At 47.1% G+C, this 25,705-nt stretch overlaps 1 protein-coding gene and 1 long non-coding RNA gene across 5 annotated transcripts in view; one reads left to right on the top strand and one right to left on the bottom strand.

Moving 5' to 3' along the window:
• LOC119961991 (growth factor receptor-bound protein 14-like) overlaps positions 1 to 25,705 on the bottom strand; it is a 302,798-nt gene that overhangs the window by 109,362 nt on the left and 167,731 nt on the right. The window contains exons 1-2 of one of the 4 annotated variants that reach the window (XM_038789693.1): positions 3,208 to 3,391; positions 2,725 to 2,881 (exon numbers count right to left, since the gene is read on the bottom strand). In XM_038789693.1, coding sequence (XP_038645621.1) covers positions 2,725 to 2,881; positions 3,208 to 3,282 — 232 coding nt within the window. In that variant the 5' untranslated portion in view covers positions 3,283 to 3,391. Of the gene's footprint in view, positions 1 to 2,724; positions 2,882 to 3,207; positions 3,392 to 25,705 lie in introns of those variants that run through there. The other 3 variants (XM_038789689.1, XM_038789690.1, XM_038789692.1) reach the window with 3 other exon arrangements.
• Positions 3,548 to 9,324, top strand: LOC119961993. The gene is made up of 3 exons (XR_005459780.1): positions 3,548 to 3,869; positions 6,660 to 6,739; positions 9,289 to 9,324. It is a non-coding gene; the product is annotated as an uncharacterized LOC119961993 (long non-coding RNA).

Genomic DNA, 25,705 nt, shown 5'->3' on the forward strand with positions numbered 1-25,705 from the left:
GTGGCAGCAATACGCGAGCTGAGATCTAGCCAGTGTTTAAGAAGGTTTATCATACCCTATGCTTTATAAGCCAAGGATCCCATTTATGTTTTTGAACATCCCTCTCAATTTGCCCTGCCACCTTCAAAGACACATGCATGTATATCCCAATTCTCAGTTCCTGCAACACCATTTAGTTTATATTAGCCGCTCATTCTTTCTCCCAAAATAAATAATTTTACCCTTGTGTTACATCATCTGACACCTGGAATCCTGTGCACAGCTTTGGTCTCATTACTTTCGGAAGCACCTACTAACCTTAGAGGGAGTACAACGAGGATTCATTAGTTTGGATACCTGGGATGAGGGGAGTGTCCTACGAGGGGAGATAGAGTAGACTGTGCCTATATTAACTGAAATTTAGAAGAACGAGAGGTGATCTAATTGAAACATACAAAAATCCTTAAGGGGCTTGACAGAGTCAATGCTGCTAGACCCCTGGCTGAGGGGTATAGAGCAAGGAAGGTCACAGTCTCAGAATAAAAAAGGTTCAGTAACCACAGAGGGGGGAAAATCTGTTCACTGAAAAGGTTGTGCATCTTTGCAATTTTGTACATCAAAGGGCTGTGGATACTTAGTCATTGCCCTTATTCAGAGGTCAATCGATTTTTGGATACTCAGGATTAAGAAATATAGGGATAATGACAGAGGTTGGAATGGAGGCAGATCAGCCATGATAGTATTCAATGATGGAGCGGGAGCAGGTTTGAAGGGCCAAGAAGCCTTTTATTTTTTTAAATAAACATGTCTGCCCAATTGGCCAGTCAATCTTTCCTACAAGTCTTTAACATCCTCCTCACGGTTTACTATGTTTGTGTTTTGTCAACTGAAAGCTTTGAAATTATGCTCTGCATACATAACTCAAATGCGAGTACTATTTTAGAAGTGCTAATAAAATAAGTGGATGCTTCATATCCAGAGATAAACTGTTAATATTAAGAGCAGTGGTCCGAGCACTGACAGTATATTTTCCTCCAGTCGACAAAAACAACTGTTTGCCACTAAGTATTATTTCTCGTAGACAAATTTTATCCATGTTGCCATTGTTCCTTTAGTCTCATGGGCTCCAATATTGTTTACAAGTCTTTTACATGGTTTGTACCAAGCACAGATTTCCAAATGTTGCACCAATGAGCTATTAGCTTTGCCGAAGCGGCATCCCATTATCTGCCAATCCATTAAAATGCATGGTAGGAGACTGTATATGACAAACTCTGCACAGAAAGTTGTCATTTCAAATGCAAATACTCTTACATTTTGATTCTAGAGAAATTAACTTTTACAAGTGTGGAGTCTCAATCCTTTTTTTCATTGCAGAGTTTTTTTTTTTAAAAAAGGGTATCCCCCTGTCAATCTAATCATGCTTTCCTTTCCACATCCAAATTGGTATACATAATGGATCCTTTCCTTGCACTGTTTATTCAATAATTGAGACACAGTTAACTCTCATTGATCATTCAGGCCCCAAATGCCATTTTCTTTGCTACAACATTATCAGTAACTCGCAATGCTAAACATTTAATAGTTCATAAGGGCAAGGTTAAGCTTAACTAACATCAGACACCATTAGATAGACTGATCCAGAAAATCTGGGACATTAACCACATTTAAAAAAATGAGCCAACTGAAAGGGTTAAATTGAGGGCAGGTTGCTGAGAATAGGTTTGGGTATTCCTCAAGTATAGAGAAGTGAAGAGCGATCTAATGGTGTTTAAGACGTGTAAAGGATTTGATAGGGTTGGGAGGTGTGGGAGGTGTGGTGCACAGGGGTATCTGCAGTCAACATCCTGAAAAGTTAACTGCTTTTCTCCACAGATGCTGCTAGACTGGCTGAGTGGTTCCAGCATTTTCAGCTTTTAGTTCGAGGATAATGTAAGGACGCAGTTCCTCACAAAGGGCAGTAAAATTACAGAACTGTCTCCCAAAAAGCTGTTGAATCCTCATTAATGAGAGCTGGTAAACATACTGATGTTCTCTCAATGCAAATAATAGATGTCAGTGGACTGAACTCAATTCAGTGAAGAAATACTAAGCAAAGAATTTTAATACTTTACGTTGAAAATACTGGTGTTATTAGTTTTTTTTCTCCCCCATTTAAAAAAAAAGTGGTTTTGAGCAATGAGAGAAACGGGTAACAAGTGGAATATTTTCCCCAAACTATAGGTTATTTTTCTGATGCTTTTCAGCAAGAATTTGCCACAATTGAATTGGCTGTCAATTCTACACTAATTTTATACAATCAGAATCCCACTGAATGTGTTAAGTGAAAAATACCCTGATTAAATTAGGTTTGCCACAATCCCACTGAATGGGTTAAGTGAAAATTACCAATTAACTAGCCATATAAAAATTGCAGCTTTTTGCAAATGGTTGGACAACAACATTTGGCAATATTTGACAATAACACTGCTTCAAATGGATGCTCTTATTCACACAATCACACACACAAAATTGCTTCTGTGCAACTGAACAATTGCCTGTCTAAGGGTGGGCAAGAATGGCACCAGACAAGGGAAGTACAGGACATGTTTGAAAAATGTTTATAGATATATAACTTGCATATGCTCAAAAACCTTTTCGTTTATAATGAATTATATAATAATGAATGACAGTACAAAATTAAGAAATAAAAAGTTAAATTAATCTTCCAATAAATAGAATTTCACAACTATTGCTTACACTTACCCACTCCAATGTGAGGAAGGTGCTCAATGAGAGTCCAGGTATTGTCATTGACACAGTGATTTTTCAGTACGAACAACTGACAGACATCGTGAGCCATGATGTCACTTGGCACCTCCACTGCTTGACTGCTACCATCCTCATTAAATACTTTAATTACCTGCACATAAAAACCAAGAAAAATAAGCTTGATTGGTTGGTTGCACATACTAAACCTTGCACACAAGCCAAATGAATGAATCAGTTAAGCCACCTGCTAAAAGTTGAAATTTAAAATCTCTTCAATTTTTGCATTTACCTAAGTTCAAAGAAGAAACTTGCCCAATAGTGTCGTTATTCTGTGCAAATGCATCAAAATAAAATCATGATTCATTTGCATCGCACGATACAAAATCCAGATTTTTTAACGATTGTTCAAAGTCTTTCAAATGCTTCTACAAACTTCCCCGTTTTCGAATCTTGATTATTTACATTTGCTTTACTCACCAACAGATAAGACGACAAACAGACTTGCATATTTTGGTCCGCTCTGCAGTTAATGTAAGTATGTGTACATTGCATTATACAATAATTGTACAGGTAAGTTAGACTTGCACATTAGGGCACGCTGGAGATATCTGCGATTGCACCAGTCTCAAATGAGGTGATTATGTGGTGCTGCCTGTTAACAGCAGTTTCCTGACTCCACAGCTGCATGTCATCAAATGCTTCACCCAATCACCTGCTACCTTTTCAGGAATCAGCAAAGGCTGAACCTCCCTTACCGCATAAACTTAAGCATTAAAAAAAGCACAATGATTTTGCCACTTCTTCCTCACAGTGCTTTTTGAATGATGATTACTAATGTAATGCACCTTATAAATTAATTTGCAATCCTGGAGATAAGACCCAAATTGTGATGTTAGATAGCTCAACTTTGCCTACGTTGAGGGATGGTAGGGGGAGGGGTTAGGTGACACTAAATAGGGATTTGCTGATGCAGCCTTTATGTTCTTTTCGCTTGAAAAGGAGATCAGAAGGGGGCAAGACAAATCGGCCTGGCTGTACAGAAGAAATCTTGTCAGTATGTTCCTGCTGGGCTAAGTTAAGCACCCTTCAAAAGCTCCCAGCAAATGAGAGGCTTCTGTTATGATGTCATTTGAACCGAGGTAAATGATCTGCTATTTAAATCAGTCAGCACGGAGATTTAGAAGACAAGGACCGAAGGATCTCCAATCACAGAGTGCAAACAAAACACAGGAGCTTATGCACTGAAGCCCTTGCCATGGTCGATTCTGCTGCATGATCAACAAGCATTTTTAGACGGGAGAAGTATTAAACTGAAACTACAGTTCGCTTAGCTGCTTTACAATTGCAGCATAGCAAAATATCTGCAATTTCTTGAAAGTAATTTGTTTATGCAGAATCAAAGTCTAAAGTGATAGTTTTTATTACACTGAAAGTTACTTCCCTTGTTGAAAAGGGATACAGGAAATGCAGTCAGGCTTAATTCCAATTGTGTCCCAGTGTGCATTTTAATTACAGTGGTTCTGCCAAACCAAAGCTCAAAGCTATCATATTGCATGAGGAACAGTGCTCATTTTATCATGAGGTGCAGAACACACAATGCTTCAATACCCATATCTTTGCCTGAAAACTTTTTAATTAGTGTAACTGGAGTAACCCTGCTTTAGTCTGTCTGAAACGTCAGAATACAATGTACAGTCCAAATTTAATATTTGGAGATCAAATGTAATAATTCCAATCTAAGAAATCCCTTTTCAAGTTTGTTACTGCGAAACTGAAAATTAAATAGGCAAATAAATCTGTTTGACTAAGCTGAGATATTTAGTACAGTGTGACTGATGCTGCAGTAATCAAAAACCCAAGAAATAAAAAGGGAGCTGTGGCCAGTTCCCCTCAAAGGAGGAAGGATAGACAGCCCTGCTCAGCTGGGCACAGTGTAGGACTTCAGAAAGTTCTCTGTTGAACAGCATCAAGAACCCTGATCTCACAAGTTAAAGTTCCCTAAGGCTGGTGCAGTCTCGGGCTAAGAATGAAAGAGTGCATCCAGCTCACATGTGCCATTATGTCTCAGGGCTTCGAACGCACAAGTTTCCCCATTGAGAGAGCGGCCAGCCATAAGTGATAGAGTGCACGCAGGAACTGTGCATTGACATCCACAGGATGGATGAGATTCAATATCATGGGCCACTCAGTGACACTAGTGAAGCAGAAATCTTTGGGGGGTGGGGTGCCTGGTATGACCCAGAAGGTGTCTTCCTCCAGGCATCCAGAGGGACTGGCAAGGGATAAGGACGCCATTCCTCAAGGGGCACCCTCAGTAGCCTTGGCTCCTCTGACTAACGACCATCCATCTATACAGCAGCATCAAGTGACGGAGGCTGTCCTCCAAGCTCCGGGTTTGACCAGCCTCAAGGTCCACACCTCGCTAGAGGACCATGTTATGAAGATTTCAACAAACCACTACAAGGTCGTAGGCCTTGAGGTAGAGTCCTGGACGGCACCACATCACTGGCCCATGTCCTGGAATCAAATCTTCAGAAGCCCACTGGCCCCCTCAATTGTTGCCCTAGTGAGCAGGTGAAATTATAAGCCTTGCGATCTGGGATCTATTCACTGGTTGGAGTGAAGATTTGAGACAATAGAGAATGCTGGAAAATGAAGTAATCATGACAGCTGCCAGGAGAGTAAATGCACACTTGGAGAAAGCTCCTGTTGTGGTTGCAGATCTATTGAACATTGAGGGAGTGGAAGCCTATCCTATGGATGAATCTGAGTGGGCAGTCACTGAGTGTTGTAATGGCCAAATGGGTGCATTAAATAATGCACCTTGGGAAATCCAGCAAAATTCAATGCCTTCTGCAAGATTCCACCGAGGTGCTCAGCTGATCTTTGAAAGGAGACAGAAGTAAAGATGTTCAATGCCAGGATGAGTCTGATGGCTACAAGCAGGGCATAGTGATCAGTGTTGCAAGATATGAAGTCTTCAGCAACAAGGTCACAAATGTCTCTGAACATCTACTTGGACAGTCGCAGTCTCCTTCAACACTTGGTCTCAGTTAGCATCAGGCAGCAACTCTGTTGAGGGTTTGGCTGCTGTTGCCTTTCTTCCCCTCTTTCACAGGGTTGCACCTTCCTGCAGAAGGTGTTTCTCCTCATCACCACTGGGCCAAAAATCTGAGAGTTCTGCCACCATTGCCAGTTGCAGCCTTCCTTGAAGACAGGTTGTCATTCTCTTGTGACTGCCGGCCTTGCTATTGCTCTTCTGCCCATGGAAGGAAGGATGGTGGGGTGACAACCTTCATCTTCTTCTACGTTTCCTTTTCTCTTTTCTTTTTGTTTTGCTGTGTTGATCTTGCCTTGTTTTTTTCTTTATGCCATCATGTTGTACTCAGATGAATTTCATGTAGTAATTCACATTTCATCTGGACACAAACTTTATTTTTCCACGAAACACATTACCACTCTCTTTGGCTGTTGCATCATGAAATCTTTTGTTCTGTAATCTCCACTACCCTACCCTCAACCCTACCACAAGCCATCTCTTTTGTCCTGCCCCTTCTCTCCTCACGGTAGCATGGTGGTTAGCATCAATGCTTCACAGCTCCAGGGTCCCAGGTTCGATTCCCGGCTGGGTCACTGTCTGTGTGGAGTCTGCACGTCCTCCCCGTGTGTGCGTGGGTTTCCTCCGGGTGCTCCGGTTTCCTCCCACAGTCCAAAGATGTGCGGGTTAGGTGGATTGGCCATGCTAAATTGCCCGTAGTGTAAGGTTAATGGGGGGATTGTTGGGTTACGGGTATACGGGTTACGTGGGTTTAAGTAGGGTGATCATTGCTCGGCACAACATCGAGGGCCGAAGGGCCTGTTCTGTGCTGTACTGTTCTATGTTCTATGTTCTAACTGGCTTAAAAACAGACATTTCTATTTTTCTTCAGTTCTGATGAAGGGTTGTCAACCTGGAACCATATGGGGGCCATAGCATGTGTGGAATGACAATCATTGTCGGATGTCTAAGGTGAGTGGATAGGAATATTTGGTGGGAGGATACAATTGGGCCTCTGTGGTGGAAATCGGACCTTGAAGCTGTGATGGGTGGTGGTGGGGAGGGGGGATTGTGGGTCAGGCCTGCAGGGGGAGTGAAATCAGTCCTCGGGGAGGGGCAAGTTGTTGGGTTGACTGGGGTTGTGGGGTCGCAGGTTGGGTCTGACGGGAAAGGGGGAATCAAGCCTGAAGCAGGTTATCGGGCCCGCAGCGGGGGGAAGAGTCGCGTGTGTGGGTAGAGGGAAATTATGATGAGGGGTCAGGAATACTGTGGGGTGTTAGTTAGTCGAGGGGTGGAGGGAGTTCCCTGAGAGATTGGGTGGGTGGGGGGGGGGGGGGTCACTCTGGATTTTTACAATAGTTACCCAAACGTTAGAATAGGTCTTATTTCTTCTACCTTTTTCTGAATAAGTTAGTTGGAACCATCTAAATCACATTTTCGGACAGATCCCAGCACAGGACAATTAGCCAGACAAAGCTAGTGCATCTGGGCAATTGCCGTGCAAATGTTTACCTGTGAATTTCCGAGATGGGTTCTTCAGTGCACCTTTGGGGAACTTCCCCCGCCCCAATCAGACACGGGGAATTTGAAAGTTTTTTCTCTCCCCAAATACTGCATTTCCTCTATTCTTTGTTTATGATGGGTGACAACCGTGCTCAATGTCCAAGTAGTGAACGCCCATTCTCCCCACCACCTGTGCAGCGTCAAGGGCACTTCCTTCCCAAAGACTGAGCCCCTTTTACATCGCTGACCCTATTATAGGGCCAGATAATTACTTCCTGCAACATCCATGACTTTCTCCCGACTTTTTACCTGCCTCTTTCAGCTGTTTAGCCCCAGTGCATACAACCTGTGTGGCCTGAGGAAACTTTCAACCTCCCCCTTTAATGAGCTCCAACCATTTTAATTGTCCTTAATCAAGAGGTGACTCGGATTGCTATGCTGCCCTGGTGAATATTTTCAGCATCAGGCTTGGCTGGCACCATTATTTCCAGGTCCCAGCTGCTTCCACCCCCTGCTCACAATGGGGCCTAAAAATTTAGACCATTATGAAGAGTTACCTGCTTACAGTGTTAAGATATCAATTTCCAGGGGCAGCACGGTGGCGTAGTGGTTAGCACTACTGCCTCACGGCGCCGAGGTGCCAGGTTCGATACCGGCTAAGGGTCACTGTCCGTGTGGATTTTGCACATTCTCACCGTGTTTGCGTGGGTTTCGCCCCCACAACCCAAAGGTGTGCAGGGTAGATGGATTGGCCACACTAAATTGCCCCTTAATTGAAAAAAATGAATTGGGTACTCTAAATTTATTTTTTTTAAAGATATCAATTTCCATTAACAAACTAATTGCGAAAAATTGAAGTCAAATAGAAGCTTTCATTCTTGAATGCTACTTCAAATTTTGATCAGTCCTATTTAAATTAGTTTCATCAGCCCCAAGCCTGGATGGTTCACAACTATGTTTATAAAAATAATGTTTTTCTCTTGTTAAACGAAGACCTGGGGCAGAATTCTCCCATCTTGGTCTAAGTCCTATGGTGGGGGCAGGAATGTGGAGGGTTTTCCGCGACCCTCCACAACAGGGAACCATGCCATGTCTTCCAGCCCTGACCTCATTCATTATGCAACCAGGTGTTTTGCACCTTATTCCATGGCGGGGAGACCTAATGGAGCATAGTCTGCCATCGCATTTGGGCGCCATATTGAAAAGCACCTGACTATTGAAATAAGAAAATGGACATCCTGAAAATGAACATAGATCTCCAGGAGGTCTCTCAAGCTCGAGGATGGACTTCCTGAGAGATAAGAAACATTTTGAGGCTGGAAGGTGACACTGAATCTGGAAGATCTACCTGTAGATGCTTCCCACCCACTGCTGCGGCGTTTCAGGGTCCAGGGTTGCCGCCAGCCTCCATTCCAAATTTGGAGGCAGCCCCGGGCATTATTCAGATGTGTCCCGACAATGTTCCAGATTGGGTATGCAGCGGCGCCATGGAGAATCGAGCATTTGCGAAAAACTCTGGTTGGGCCTTCATATGCATCCCATTAGTAGGATGAAAATAAGTTTCATGCTGACCTTCAGTGGTCAACCAATTTGTGCACTCCCACTAAATTCTTCCCCCCTTACGTGCCCTTGAACCCATATACTGGGCCGTGGGAGAGTTCTGCCCTTGTGTTTGTCATTCCAGGCATGCAGCTCTGTAAAACTGAAGATATTTTTAAAACACAATAAATTGAAGTGAAAACGTAAGCAAGGAGACTGCCATATCAAACCCAATTGGAAAGTCTCAGAATCTGTATTTAAGGATTTATTTGGCAAATTCAGAAATGTTAAGGGAATATAACAGATGGTTAAATTGTTATCTGATGTAAAAGTGGACTCTTAACAGTGCTGTATGTTTTTATGTTTGCATTACACTGTGCTTTAAAATATTCAAATTCAAAATATACACGCTAAGCAAACAGAAGTAAAATGTATTCAATTTTCAGTTATCTAATAATCTTTATTATTGTCACAAGTAGGCAATAAAGTTACTGTGAAAATCCCCTAGTCGCCACACTCCGGCGCCTAATCGGGTACACAGAGAGAGAATTCAGAATGTCCAATTCACCTAACAAGCACCTCTTTCGGGACTTGTGGGAGGAAATCGGAGAACCCGGAGGAAACCCACACAGACACAGGGAGAACGTGCAGACTCCGCACAGACTTTGACCCAAGTGGAATCGAACCTGGGACCCTGGCGCTGTGAAGCAAGAATGCTAACCACTGTGCTACCATGCTATTACTGTTAAAGATCCGGTTAAAGTTACAGCAGAAAAAACAGCCAGTGACTTTATGCTCCCTGGATTTTTTTCAGTTTCCATAGTCATTACAAAATTAATTTTTAAATAAAGTTATTAAAACATCAAGAGTAGTATTATCAATGCAATATTTACCATAAACATTTTAAACAATGATAGTTACAAACACGTGAACTTACAAATAAGTACTTGAGTTCAACCTTTTCTTACCTTCCTCTTCCCCCCTTTGTGGTATATGGGAGATATGTATGAGGGGTAGTAAGTACTCTTGATCCCCTGACAAGCCACAGGCCCATATTAAAAGAGAGGTGGGTAGAGGAAACGGTGCTTTATAACTCTCCAACCCTCACTCATGACTCCAGGTAGTTGGTTTCGCATAACAGCAACGATCCCCCTGGATCTCAATTCGGCAGTTGTGCAAAACGAAGTGAGGGGTCCATCAGCTTCAACTGGCGTGGTGTGAAGACATCACCCCTCTAACTGTACATTGTAGACTGACAAAGATTGATAAGGCAGAAGACCCAAACAAAGCGTAGAGAATGGCTCAGAAGGCAGACACCAGAAATGTGTGTGACGCAACCAGGGCACAGTCATGACACTCAGTAAGACACATGGCCTGTCACCTGTGAAAAACCTGCAACCTCACACATAGTTAGTCATGGAAGGTACCAGGACAGCAGATCTCCTGGTCGGAGCAGCTACAAACAGGAACAGGGGCCGGGATTCTCCCCTACCCGGTGGGGCGGGGGGTCCCAGTGTTGTGGAGTGGCGAGAAATCTCCGCACCTTTAGGGGCTAGGCCCGCGCCGGTGTGGTTTCCGCTCCGCCGGCCCGCGCAAACGGCCTTTGGCGCCCCGCCAGCCGGCCCGAAAGGGCAGGCGAAAGTCCACGCAGCGCTGGAGCGTCAGCGGCTGCTGACATCATCACGGCGCATGCGTGCGGGAGGGGGTCTCTTCCGCCTCCGCCATGGTGGAGACCGTGGCGGAGCCAGAAGAAAAAGAGTGCCCCCACAGCACTGGCCCGCCTGCCGATCGGTGGGCCCCGATCGCGGGCCAGGCCACCTCCCCACCCAGGACCCCGGCGCCCCCCTGCGCCGCCAATCCCGCTGGCACCAGACGTGCTTTGATTCCCGCCGGCAGGAAAGGCTGGTCAGCGGCGGGACTCCGGCCCATCACGGGTCTCCGACCCTGCGGGTGGTCGGCGAATTCCACCTAGGATTCTTCCCGCCATCAAGTTTTTTTGTTAAATTTAATGCTATTCTTCTTCATCTTATACTCTTACCATTTTTCATTCAAAATATATTGCTTTTATATATAGAACTATTTAACGGTTCAGAAACAGAAAATTTAGCCAATCATGTTTGTTGTAGTTCTTGACCACAAACTGTGTTAAAGAAATGTATGTCCATTAATAAATTAACCCTTCTGTCTGTTCTTGAAGTGAAGTGTTATATAACCATCTGAAGGCATAGTTTGTATTTTTTTTTAACCCAACCAGGAACCTTGAGGCTGTTGTCTAAATTGCCAATGATAAATTTACTAACGTTTTTCTTGAATATAAGTCAAAAATGCATATTAATAATGTCCAGAAAGTAAGCCAAATAAAGAAGTTTCCATTGCTGTAAAGGTTAAAGAAATAACTATTTTTAGAAATGCTCAAAATAATCTAATATTTATACTTCTTACTCTAAAGATTAGTAAATGAAGCATAATAAAGTTCTGATCACCTACAAATCTGGGCAGCACGGTAGCATGGTGGTTAGCATAAATGCTTCACAGCTCCAGGGTCCCAGGTTCGGTTCCCGGCTGGGTCACTGTCTGTGCGGAGTCTGCACATCATCCCCGTGTGTGCGTGGGTTTCCTCCGGGTGCTCCAGTTTCCTCCCACAGTCCAAAGATGTGCGGGTTAGGTGGATTGGCCATGCTAAATTGCCCGTAGTGTCCTTAAAAGTAAGGTTAGGGGGGGTTGTGTTACGGGTATAGGGTGGATACGTGGGGTTGAGTAGGGTGATCATTGCTCGGCACAACATCGAGGGCCGAAGGGCCTGTTCTGTGCTGTACTGTTCTATGTTCTATGTAAATCTAATGTCAGCAATCAGAGTATGAGTCATTTTCCTCTAAAGTAATACAGTTAGCAATAGATGTGTTTAGCATAACATTTTTCATCTTTTGGTACTGCATCTCATGTTATAATTTTAAATACCTATCAGTTATAATACAATTAGTTTCACATAAAATCTATTTTGCATTGGAGAAATTTTATCCTCCACACTTTAAAAAAAATGTTTTTACATTTAGCCCCTTAAATTGCTAAGGGGCAATTTAGTGTGGCCAATCAACCTAGCCTGCACATCTTTGGGTTGTGGGGACAAAACCCACGCAAACACAGGGAGAATGTGCAAACTCCACACGGACAGTGACCCAGAGCCGGGATCGAACCTGGGATCTCGGCGCCATGAGGCAGCAGTGCTATCCACTGCGCCACTGTGCTGCCCTATCCTCCACCCTTTTAAAAACACCATCACCATCCACAAAAAGCCCACCCATGACCAACATAATCAAGTTTCCACCACTGCTTATAGTATCAAACTAAGCCTAATCAGTGCTACAAGGGAGTGTTTAAACTAGATTGGGATGTGGGTGGAATGCTCAGCAGTAGGGAAGCAAATGAGGTGCTGAGTGGAGATGCAGTACGCAGCAATGGCAAGCTGAATACACATTATAGGCTGGTGCATGACAGGGAGTGGCAAAAACCTGTTGGATTAAATTGCATCTATTTCAACGCAAGAGGTCTGACAGGTAAGGCTGATGAACTCAGGGCATGAATAGGTACGTGGGACTGGGATATTATAGTCATAACTGAAACATGGCTAAGGGCTGGCAGCTTAATGTTCCAGGGTTACAGGGGCTTTAGGCAGGACAGAGGTGGAGGAAAGAGGGGAGGGGGAGTTGCATTTTTGATTAAGGGGAGCTTCATGGCAGTAGTCACAGATGAAGTACCCGAGGGATCATCCAGCGAGGCTTTGTGGGTGGAACTAAGAAATAAGGGGATAGTGACCTTATTGGGTTGTACTACAGGCCCCCAAATAGTCAACAGGAATTATAAGAACAAATATGCAGCCAGATTGGGGAGATTTGCAGGAGTAATAGAGTTGTCATAGTAGGGGATTTTAATTTTCCTAACATAGACTGGGACTGCCGTAGTGCTAACAGCTTAGATAGGGTGGAATTTATTAAAGTATGTTCAGGAAAGTTTCCTCAGGCAATGTGTGTGGGGGTCCTACACACGAATGGGCAAAACTTGATCTACTCTTGCGAAATAGGGCAGGGCAAGTGACTGAGGTGATGGTGGGGGGGGGCATTTTGGGACCAGTGACCATAATTCTATTAATTTTAAAATAGTTATGGAAAGGGACAAAACTGATCCACAGGTGCAAGTTCTAAATTGGGGCAAGGTGCATTTTGATGGAATTAGGCATGAGCTTGCAAGGATTAATTGGAGTAGCTTCTTTGAGGGCAAAGGGACCTCCGGCAAGTGGGAGGCCTTTAAAAGTGAAAAAGCTAGAGCTCAGGGTCTATATGTTCCTGTTAGCATGAAGGGCAAGGTTGGCAAGAGTGGGGAACCCTGGAAAACAAAACATATTGAGGTTTTGGCCCGGAAAAAGAAGGATGCATGGCTCAGGTACAACAGCTGAAATCAAGGGATTGTCTGGAGGTGTACAGGGGATATAGGAGTACACTCAAGAAGGAAATCAGGAGGACAAAAAGGGGGTATAAGGTAGCTTTTGCTAAGAGGATTAAGGTGAATCTAAAGGGATTATTTAAGTAGGAGCAGCACGGTAGCACAGTGGGTAGCACTGTTACTTCACAGCTCAAGGGTCCCAGGTTCGATTCCTGGCTTAGGTCACTGTGTGGCGTCTGCACGTTCTCCCCTGTCTCTACATAGGTTTCCTCTGAGTGCTCTGGTTTCCTCCCACAAGTCCTAAAGATGTGCTGTGAGGTAATTTGGACAATCTGAATTCTCCCTCTGTCGAACAAGCATCGGAATGTGGTGACTTGGGGCTTTTCACAGTAACTTCATTGCAATGTAAGCTGACTTGTGACAATAAAGGTTTTTATTATTATTAAGTATATTAAAAGAAAAAGAATAACTAGAGAGAGAATAGGACCCTTCAAGGACCAAAGTGGACACATATCCTCAATACCGGTGCCCCGCAAGGCTGCGTACTTAGCCCCCTACTCTACTCCCTGTACACACACGACTGCGTGGCAAAACCTGGTTCCAACTCCATCTACAAGTTTGCTGACGATACGACCATAGTGGTCCGGATCACGAATAACGACGAGTCCGAATACAGGAGGGAGATAGAGAACCTAGTGGAGTGGTGTAACGACAACAATCTCTCCCTCAATGCCAGCAAAACTAAAGAGCTGGTCATCGACTTCAGGAAGCAAAGTACTGTACACACCCCTGTCAGCATCAACGGGGCCGAGGTGGAGATGGTTAGCAGTTTCAAATTCCTTGGGGTGCACATCACCAAAAATCTGTCCTGGTCCACTCACGTCGATGCTATCACCAAGAAAGCACAACAGCACCTATACTTCCTCAGGAAACTAAGGAAATTTGGCATGTCCACATTAACGCTTACCAACTTTTACAGATGCACTATAGAAAGCATCCTATTGGGCTGCATCACAGCCTGGTATGGCAACTGCTCAGCCCAGGACCGCAAGGAACTTCAGAGAGTCGTGAATACCGCCCAGTCCATCACACAAACCTGCCTCCCATCCATGGACTCCATCTACACCTCCCACTGCCGTGGGAAAGCGGGGAGCATAATCAAGGATCCCTCCCACCCGGCTTACTCACTTTTCCAACTTCTTCCATCGGGCAGGAGATACAGAAGTCTGAGAACACGCACGAACAGACTCAAAAACAGCTTCTTCCCCACTGTCACCAGACTCCTAAATGACCCTCTTATTGACTGACCTCATTAACACTACACCCTGTATGCTTCAACCGATGCCAATTCTTATGTAGTTACATTGTATATCTTGTGTTGCCCTATTATGTATTCTCATGTATTTTCTTGAATTTTGTTTAATTCCCTTTTCTTCCATGTACTGAATGATCTGTTGAGCTGCTTGCAGAAAAATACTTATCACTGTAGCTCGGTACACGTGACAATAAACAAATCCAATCCAATATGTGTGTGGAACCGCAGGAAATGGGCGAGGTTCTCAATTAATATTTCTCCTCTGTGTTTACTGTGAATGTAGACTTGGGAACCTGGGAAGATTAGTGGCGATATATTGGGGACAGCTCACATTACAGTAGAGGAGGTGATGGACAAATTAAAATGTATAAAGATTGAAAAATCTCCTGGCTCTGACCAGGTATATCCAATAACACTGCGTGAGGCTAGAGAAGAAATTGCGGGAGCACAGGCTGAGATATTTACATCATCGTTAGCCACTGGTGAGGTACTAGAAGACGAGGGTAGCAAATGTTCTGCCCTTATTTAAGAAGGGCTGCAAAGAAAAAGCATGGAATGATAGACCGGTAAGCTTAACATCTGTTGTGGGTAAGTTACCAGAGAGGATTCTGAGGGATAAGATATACAGGCATTTGGAAAGACAGAGTTTGATTAGGAGTAGGAAGCATGGGAAATCATGATGAAGTGACCAGGAAGGTTGATGAGGGCAGGGCAGTAGACATAGTCTATATGGACTTCAGTAAGACCTTTGATAAAGTTCCACATGATAAGCTGTCCTGGAAGGTTAGATTACATGGAATCCAGGGAGAACTGGCAAATTGGATATACAATTGGCTTGATGGTAGGAACCAGAGAGTAATGGTGGAAGGATGTTTGTCGTCTTGAAGGCCTGAGACTAGTGGTGTGCCTCAGGGGTCAGTGCTGGTCCCATTGCTGTTTATTATCTATATCAACAAGTTGGATGAGAATGCACAAGACGTGATCATTAAATTTGCAGGTGACACTAAAATAGGTGTTATTGTAGACAGTGAGGAAGGATATAAAAAATTGCAGCTGGATCTTGAACAGCTGGGGAAGTAGGCCGATAAATGGCAAATCGAGTTCAATACAGAAAAGTGCGAGGTGTTGCATTTTGGAAAATCAAATCAAGGTAGGACTTTCACGATGAACGGTAGGACTTCAGAGAGTATTGTGGAACAGAGGGACCTTGGAGTTCAGGTGCACGGTTCTCTGAAGGTGGGGTCACAGGTAGATAGGAAGAAGGCTTTTGGCATGCTGGCCTTCATCAGTAAGGGCATTGAGTATAAAAGTTGGGAAGTTATGTTGCAGTTGTACAGAACGTTGGTAAGGCCGCACCTGGAGTATTGTGTTCAGTTTTCGTAGCCTTGTTATAGGAAAGATGTTATTAAACTGGAGAGAGTGCAGAAGAGACTTACAAGGATGTTGCCTCAAGGATTCAAGGGACTAAGTTATAGGGAGAAATTGGACAGGCTAGGACTTTTTTTCTTTGGAGCTTCGGAGACTGAGGGGTGAACTTATAGAGGTGGATAAGGTCATGAGAGGCATGCATAGAGTGAATGCACTCAGTCGTTTTCCCAGGGTTGGGGAATCGAGAACTAGAGGGTATACGTTTAATTAAGAGGGGAAATAATTAATGGGAACCTGAGGAGTAAACTTTTTTACACAGGTGGTAGGTATGTGGAATGAGCTGCTGGAGGAAGTGGTTCAGGCAGGGACATTGACAACAATTGAAAGGCATTTGGACAGTTACATGAATAGGAAAGATTTAGAGGGATATGGGCAAATGCAGGCAAATGGGGTGAGCTTAGATGGGCCTATTGGTTGGCATGGACTAGTTTAAGCCAAAGGGCCTGTCTCCGTGTCGTAGATTCTGTGATTCAAAGTCACAAAGACTTCATTTGTGATGATGATCATGGTATATTTTACATATTTATTCTTATCATTGTTTTTAAGACTTTGGCACAGATGATGATGGTGTGGTCAGCTAACGTATTTCCTAGCCCCTCAATGGGACTGCTCTTGTTTTGTTCCACTCTTACCTTTCGGACCATAGCTAGTATGCCTCCATCAAGAGCTTCTCCTCCTACCCCGAACTCTGAAGTCCCCTAGGATCTATCCTCTGCCCCCTCCAGTTTCTCAGCTAAATATGACCCATCCATATGAAGATATTGCATTCAGTCTGCAAAACAAATTCTGTACCCATGCCATAAATCTCATTCGCCAGGATCAGTTTACATCCTCTTCAACCTCTTTGACATTTATGTTTGTACTGACCCATTTCAAATTTAAACAATTGAGTAGTAATTGAGCACATGAATGATATTCCACCTTATCACTGCCGCATTTCTGTGTCTTCACTCTCGATCCTTTTCTTGGGTCCAGCATTTTAGACCACTTCAATAGGCTTTCTCCTGCACCCTCAAACGTTAATGCAGCTTTGCCTGACCAGTATTAACCCATAATTTAAAAATTTTTTTTAGATTACCCAATTCATTTTATCCAAGGGGCAATTTAGTGTGGCCAATCCACCTATCCTGCACATCTTTGGGTTTTGGGGGCGAAACCCACGCAAACACGGGGAGAATGTGCAAACTCCACACGGACATTGACCCAGAGCCGGGATCAAACCTGGGACCTCAGCGCCGTGAGGCAGCAGGGCTAACCCACTGTGCCACCGTGCTGCCTGTATTAACCCATAATTGAACAATTAACTCTCTTCACCCACATGATCTTCAATTTCAGAAAATGTGGCATGGGCTATAAATTTACTAATGTATTTAACAATTAATGGATCAGTGAACAGAAGTAATGGCACATGCAGATTTATTTTTTTTTTTTAAATAATTTTTATTGAAAGAGTTTTTCCATACAAACATTTACCCCTACTAATTTTTTAATTATTTACAACACAATCCCTCCAGGCAAATGTCCCTCCCTCGCCCCCCCTCTCGCGCGCACCAGTCCTCCCCCCCCCCCCCCCCCCCAGGCAACCTTAACAAACAAGGCAGCCTACAGTTTCAGACATGAGCAGCGAGCAGACTTGCCCGCGTTACAGTCGTGCATGTCCCCCCACGACCCTTGCTGCCCCCCCCTCCCCTCCCCCCCCTCCCTCCCCCCCCTCCCCTCCCCCCCCTCCCTCCCCCCCCCCCTCTCCCGGGTTGCTGCTGCCACGCCCCCGAACGTCTATCTCTGATCTAAAAAGTCAAGGAAAGGTTGCCACCCGCCTGGAGAATCCCTGTACCGACCCTCTCAGGGCAAATTTGATCCTTTCTAGCTGAATATAGCTAGCCATATCGTTAATCCAAGTTTCAACGCTTGGAGGCCTCGCGTCCTTCCATTGAATTAATATCCTTCGTCGAGCCACTAGGGACGCAAAGGCCAGTATTCCGGCCTCCCTAGCCTCCTGTACCCCCGGTTCTACCCCGACCCCAAAGATCGCAAGCCCCCATCCTGGTTTGACCCTGGACCCCACCACCTTCGACACCGTCCTTGCCACCCCCTTCCAGAACCCGTCCAGCACCGGACATGCCCAGAACATATGCACATGGTTCGCTGGGCTTCCCCGACATCTGACACACCTGTCCTCACCCCCAAAGAACCGGCTCATCCTTGTCCCCGTCATGTGAGCTCTATGCAGCACCTTAAATTGAATGAGGCTCAGCCTCGCACACGAGGAGGAAGAATTGACCTTCTCCAGTGCATCCGCCCACGTCCCGTCTTCTATCTGCTCTCCCAGCTCCCCTTCCCACTTGGCTTTCAGCTCCTCCCCTGATGCTTCTTCCGCCTCCTGCATTATCTTGTAGATGTCTGATATCTTCCCCCCTCCGACCCAGACCCCCGAGAGCACCCTATCACTCGCCCCCTTACTGGGGAGCAGGGGAAACCCCTCCACCTGCCGCCTAGCAAATGCCTTCACTTGTAAATATCTGAACATGTTTCCCGGGGGGAGCTCAAACTTCTCCTCCAGCCCTCCCAGGCTCGCAAACCTCCCCTCTATAAACAGGTCCTTCAGCTGCCGTATGCCCACCCTGTACCAGCTCTGAAATCCCCCGTCGATGTTCCCCGGGATGAATCTATGGTTCCCTCTTATTGGCGCCGCCAACAGACCTCCCATTTCCCCCCTATGTCGCCTCCACTGCCCCCATATCTTGAGGGTGGCCGCCACCACCGGGCTCGTGGTGTACCTCGTGGGGGGGAGCGGCCATGGTGCCGTTACTAGGGCCCCCAGGCTTGTGTTGCCACAGGACGCCCTCTCCATTCGTTTCCAAGCTGCCCCCTCCCCTTCCATCATCCACTTGCGCACCATTGACACATTTGCCGCCCAGTAGTACCCCGAAAGATTGGGTAGTGCCAGCCCTCCACTGTCCCTACTCCGCTCCAAAAAGACCCTCCTCACCCTTGGGGTGCCATGCGCCCACACGTAGCTCATGATGCTACTCGTCACCTTTTTGAAGAAGGCCCTAGGGAGGAAGATGGGCAAGCACTGAAATAAAAACAAGAACCTTGGGAGGACCGTCATTTTGATTGACTGCACCCTCCCCGCCAGCGACAACGGTACCATGTCCCACCTCTTAAATTCCTCCTCCATCTGTTCCACCAGCCTGGAAAAGTTCAACTTGTGGAGGGTCCCCCAGTTCCTTGCCACCTGCACCCCTAAGTACCTAAAGCTCTTTCCTGCTCGCTTGAAGGGGAGTCTCCCAATACCCTCTCCCTGGTCCCCCGGGTGTATCACAAAAACCTCGCTTTTGCCCAAATTTAGTTTGTACCCCGAAAAGTCCCCAAACTCTGCTAATAGTTCCATTATCTCTGGCATTCCCCCTTCTGGGTCTGCCACGTACAGCAGTAGATCATCCGCATACAGCGATACTCGATGTTCCTCCCCTCCCCTAGTCAGTCCTCTCCACCCCCCTGAACCCCTCAGTGCCATCGCCAACGGTTCAATCGCCAGTGCGAAAAGTAGGGGGGATAGAGGACATCCCTGCCTGGTCCCTCGGTGGAGCCCGAAATACTCCGACCTCCTCCCGTTTGTCACTACACTCGCCGTCGGGGCCGAGTAGAGCAACTTCACCCACTTAATAAACCCTTCCCCAAACCCAAACCGTTCCAACGTCTCCCACAGGTACTCCCACTCCACCCTATCGAATGCCTTCTCCGCGTCCAGCGCTACCACTATCTCAGCCTCCCCCTCCACTGCCGGCATCATAATTACATTCAGCAATCTCCGCACGTTCGTGTTGAGCTGCCGCCCCTTCACGAACCCCGTCTGGTCCTCATGGATTACCCCTGGCACACAATCCTCTATTCTAGCTGCCAGGATCTTTGCCAGCAACTTGGCATCCACGTTCAGAAGCGAGATAGGCCTGTAGGACCCGCACTGCACGGGGTCTTTATCCCGCTTCAATATCAGGGAGATCAGTGCCTGCGACATTGTCGGGGGCAGAACCCCCCCCTCTCGCGCCTCATTAAAGGCTCGTACCAGTACCGGTCCCACCAAGTCCACATTTTTCTTATAGAATTCCACCGGGAACCCATCTGGCCCCGGCGCCTTCCCCGCTTGCATCTGACCTATTCCCTTGACTAGCTCCTCTAGCCCTATTGGCGCCCCCAGCCCTTCTACCAGCCCCTCCTGGACCCTTGGGAACCTCAATTTGTTTAGGAAGTCCTCCATTCCCCCTCTCCTCGTCGGCGGCTCAGACCGATACAACTCCTTGTAAAAATCCCTGAAGACCCCGTTCACTTCTTGCCCCTTCTGCACTACCTTCCCGCCCCTCTCCTTCACTCCCCCAATCTCCCTAGCCGCATCTCGTTTACGAAGCTGGTGTGCCAGCATCCTGCTCGCCTTTTCCCCATACTCATAGACCGCGCCCTGTGCCCTTCTCCACTGCGTCTCTGCCTTCCTGGTGGTCAGCAGGTCGAACTTGACCTGCAGGCTGCGCCGTTCTCCCAGCAGCCCCTCCTCTGGTGCCTCCGCATATCTCCTATCCACTTCCAATAGCTCCCCCACCAGCCTCTCCCTCTCCTGCCTCTCCTTTCTTTCTCTGTGCGCCCTTATGGAGATCAGCTCTCCCCTGATCACTGCCTTCAGGGCCTCCCAGACCATCCCCACCTGCACCTCACCCGTGTCATTCAAGTCCAGATAGCTCTCGATGCTCTACCGGACCCTTTTACACACCTCGTCGTCCGCTAACAGCCCCACATCCAGCCGCCACAGCGGGCGCTGGTCCCGCGCCTCCCCCATTTCCACATCCACCCAATGTGGTGCATGATCAGAGATCGCAATGGCCGAGTACTCAGCTTCCCGTACCCTCGGGATCAGCCCCCTGCTCAACACGAAGAAATCGATTCTGGAGTACACTCTATGGACGTGGGAGAAAAAGGAATACTCCCTCGCCCTCGGCCTACCAAACCTCCATGGGTCTACTCCTCCCATCTGCTCCATGTACCCCCTCAGCACTTCTGCCGCTGCCGGCCTCCTATTGGTCCTTGAACTCGATCTGTCTAGCCCGGGGTCCAGCACTGTGTTAAAGTCCCCCCCCATGATCAAGCCCCCTGCCTCCAGTCCCGGAATGAGGCCCAATAGGCGCCTCATAAAACCCGCGTCATCCCAGTTCGGGGCATATACGTTGACCATCACCACTTTCTCCCCCTGCAGCTTACCCTTCACCATCACATACCTACCCTCCTTATCCGCCACCACCTCCTCCGCCACGAACGACACCCTCTTTCCCACCAGAATCGCCACCCCCCGGTTCTTTGCGTCCAATCCAGAGTGGAACACCTGTCCCACCCACCCCCTTCTCAGGCGAACCTGGTCCACTACCTTCAAATGGGTCTCCTGTAACATTGCTACATCAGCCTTCAGTCCCTTCAGGTGTGAGAATACCCTTGATCTCTTGACCGGCCCATTCAACCCCCTCACGTTCCAAGTGATCAGCCGGGTCGCGGGACGACCCGCCCCCCTCCCCTGCCGATTAGCCATGTCCTGTTCCCTGCTCGCCCCGGGTCGACCCTCCCCTTCTGACCCGCTCCCCATGGCGATGTCTCCCTCCCCCCACCTCTCCAGTCCTCCACTTCCCGTTTCTGGTCTTTTCAGCAGCAACCCGGTGTCCCTCCCTAACCCCCCCCCCCCCCCCCCCCCCCCCCCCCCCCCCAGGCTAGGACCCCTCCTAGCCGCGATGTACCCTCCATCGTACTCCCGTAAGTCAGCTGGTTCACGCTGACCCGGCTGCTCCTGCCACACTCCGACTCCTCCCGGCTCGGGGGGGGGGCCTCCCCCCCCTTGCCACTCCTCCCTGGCCCCGCTCCAGCGCGGGAAAGGTCGCCATTGCTAGCCACGCCCCGCACTCCTCCCCTCCCCCCTCCTCTGCCCCGCGCGCGGGAAAACAGAGGAAAGCCCGCGCTTTCGCCCTGCCACACCCCACCCCGCCATCTTCAGTTCCACCCCCGTCCCCGTCCATGCCTGTAAAGAACCCCCCCTAGGAGCCCATATCCCCGATCTGCTCTCCCCCCCGTCCCGCCTCCCCAACTTAACATTATAAATAACAGATAAATAACAAATAACATTGTACTTAACAGTCGCCCTCTACCAAACAGCCTAAATAACCATAAATAACCATGAATAACCACAATAACAGTAACTAAGGGAAGTTGGCAGAGGGGGAAAAAACATCAGAAGAAAAACCACAGCAAGAGTTCAAAATCCAAACAAAGAATTCAGCTGAAAGTACCCGAGCGGCTACGGCCGCCAAGTATCCCCTGGGTCTAATTCGAGTCCAGTTTCTCTTCCTGTACAAAGGCCCACGCCTCCTCTGGGGACTCAAAATAGTGGTGTTGGTTCTTGTAGGTGACCCACAAGCGCGCTGGCTGCAGCATTCCGAACCTGATCCGTTTTGCATGTAGCACCGCCTTCGTCCGGTTGTACCGGGCCCGCCGCTTTGCCACCTCCGCACTCCAGTCCTGGTAGACCCTCACTGTCGAATTCTCCCACTTGCTGCTCCTTTCCCTCTTGGCCCACTCCAGCACTCTCTCACGGTCGCTGAGTCGCTGGAACCGCACCAGCACCGCCCTCGGGGGCTCATTTTCTCTTGGCCTCCTAGCCATGACCCTGTAGGCCTCTTCCAGCTCCAGGGGCGAAGGGACGGCCCCTGCCCCCATCAGGGAGCTCAGCATTTCTGCTACATATCCCGGGAGGTCTGACCCCTCCAGGCCTTCTGCCAGGCCCAAGATCCTCAGGTTCTTCCGCCTCATTCGGGTATCCAGCTCCTCAAAACGGCTCTGCCATTTCAGGTGGAGTGCCTCGTGCACCTCTACCTTTCCCACGAGGACCGTGGCCTCCTCCTCCCTCACAGTCATCTCCTGCTGCAGCTCCCGAATCGACGCCTCTTGGGTCGCCTGGGCTCCCATCAGCCTGGTGGTCGTCGCATTCATTGACTCCAAGAGCTCCATTTTCAGCTCCGTAAAGAAGCGCAGGAGAGCGGCCTGCTGCTCCTCCGCCCATTTCCTCCATTCCTCGGGTGCACCACCGGCCGCCATTTTGGTCTTCTTCCCCCGCTTTTTTTTGGGAGCTGCTGTTGCTTTCTTTACCACCCCACTCCGGGTACCGACCATAAAGTTGGTCTGGTTCTCTTCAGGGAGCCTTCCCCCACCGGGATTTGTCCTTACAGCGCCGTTGGGGCCCTCCAATCGGCCCGAAAACACCTTTGTAGCAGGAGCAGCCAAACGTGCGACTTAGCTGGTCATAGCCGCAACCGGAAGTCACACATGCAGATTTATAAAGGCCAATTATAACTTGAGGTGGAGTTTTCCTGCCACTTATTGTCCATTATTGCTGGCACGAGGCCAGGGCATTAACACACCACTTGCAACTTCCTAGAGCAGCTCGCTGTTTGTGCAATGTTGGGACATGTCCATCTCCCATGAGGAGCTGACTGACAGTTGGAGCCTGCAGTGGACGTGAAATAATTTCTGGGTTAACTCAAATGGGCCACCAACAGGGGCAGCATGGTAGCACAGTGGTTAGCACAGTTGATTTACAGTTTCAGACTTCCAGGTTCGATTCCCGGCTTGGACACTGTGTGGAATTTGCACTTTCTCCCCGTGACTGCGTGGGTTTCCTCCGGGTGCTCCGGTTACCTCCCACAGTCCAAAAATGTGCAGGTTAGGTGCATTGGCCATGATAAATTGCCCTTAGTGTCCAAAAAAGGTTAGATGGGCTTACGGGCATAGGGTGGAGGTGTGGTCTTAGGTATGATGCTCTTTCTGAGGGCCGGTGCAGACCCGATGGGCTGAATGACTTCCTTCTGCACTGTAAATTTTATGAAATTCTATGGGTATATTCAGGCCAGAGTATTTTTGAGGACCCAGGTACCTGCTCTTCCTGACTTCACTAACAAAAAAGTTCAAACTTTTCCTGGGCTGCTGCTAGGCGACTCTCATAAATATACTCTACAAAAACGTTTGAGAACATGCAGCAACAGATTCAAAACAGCTTCTTCCCCGCTGTTACCAGACTTTAATGGACTGAACTGATCTTTCTATGCATCTTCTCTACAGATGTAGCACTATATTCCGTATTCTTCACCCAATGTCTTCTGTCTATGTATTTACATCATGCATTTATTGTATCACCTATGTTTGTATTGTATTGTATTGTATCACCTATGGAACGACCTGCCTGGACTGTACGCAGAACAATACTTTTCACTGTATCTCGGTACAGGTGACAATACATCTAAATCTATAAATAAATGGAGAATGGCACTCAATTGTGCATCAAAATTACTGTCTGGATCTAATGTCGGCACAGAATCGACAGGCCAAATGACCTCCTTCTTTTCTGTTCGATAATTATATGCATGTCACAGAATCCGATCCGCATGATAGAAATCGTTTCCTACCTGAAATAGGAGGTTTCAGCTGTCCACATCAGAAATTTAACTAAAATGGTGACACCCTGAACACCAGCAGAACTGGGGCAATAAGTGACTTGAGTCACTGCCCTTCCAGTTATGTCAGGGACCAAGTTAAGACCAGCATCATATGGCTGGGTGTAGCATTTTTCAACCGGGTAAGGAGGAATGATTTCGGGCTTCCGATTTTGACACTTGCTCACCTTCCATATTATTGAAGGCTGGCGGGATGACATTGGAATGCTGGCCCAACGGCATCATGCCATATTTTCCATAAGGACGAATGTGGGGTGGCTGGGGGAGGGGGGGAGGGGGTGGTCGGGTGGATAGCCCATACAATTTGTGGCCGTAATATCCAGCTCATAGTGTTTTTTAACCTTCACTATCCACCGCGAGAATGTAGAAAATTAATAGTTAATTGCAAAGCAAACTGGACCAGATACAAGATTGTTAAATAATGACCTTGAGCAGCAGTTTTCTCCTGCCAGCTGTCGAGTGTCTCTGGCTTTTATCAACTGATCACTGCAGATGGACCGCTTTCACAAGGCAGAATGTGAAATTTAACAAAGAGGCAAAGCAAACTTAAATGTGTCTTAGGCTAAACATCGACACAGTATAATTGCCCAAATGGAAACGGTATTCTAATTTCTCAGGGTAGCTGTGCCAAACTAAAGCCATTACCAAGTTAATGCTTTGTTAAAATGGCAATAATTAATTTTCACAAACATATGTGTTCCCGTAATGAGTTATCATGCTGTATGGCTTCAACGCAATGCCATAAAAACAGAAAAATATGAAAGTTCTGTCTTTTCAAATAAAAGTCAGTGCATAAGCATAACAATCCATTGAGTACAAGTGCTGGATATTGGCTACCAAGGTGGGTGGCTCACGTTGGGACATTTCTCGACTCACCGAAACCATAGAGTTTTACAGCACAGAAAGAGGTCCTTCGGCCCATTGGGTCTGTGCCGGCTATCAAGTGCCTATCTATTCTAATCCCATTTTCAAGCACTTGGTCTGTAGCCTTGAATGTAATGACGTTTCAAATGCTCATCTAAATGCTTCTTAAATGTTGTGAGGGTTCCGGTCTCTCCCACCCTCTCAGGCGGCGAGTTCAGATTCCCACCACCCTCTGGGTGAAAACATTTTTCCTCAAATCCCCTCTAAATTTCCTGCTCGTTACCTTAAATGTATGCCCCCCTGGTTATTGACCCC

Source organism: Scyliorhinus canicula, chromosome 2, assembly GCF_902713615.1.
Source record: "Scyliorhinus canicula chromosome 2, sScyCan1.1, whole genome shotgun sequence".
In the NCBI taxonomy this organism is placed as follows: domain Eukaryota; kingdom Metazoa; phylum Chordata; class Chondrichthyes; order Carcharhiniformes; family Scyliorhinidae; genus Scyliorhinus; species Scyliorhinus canicula.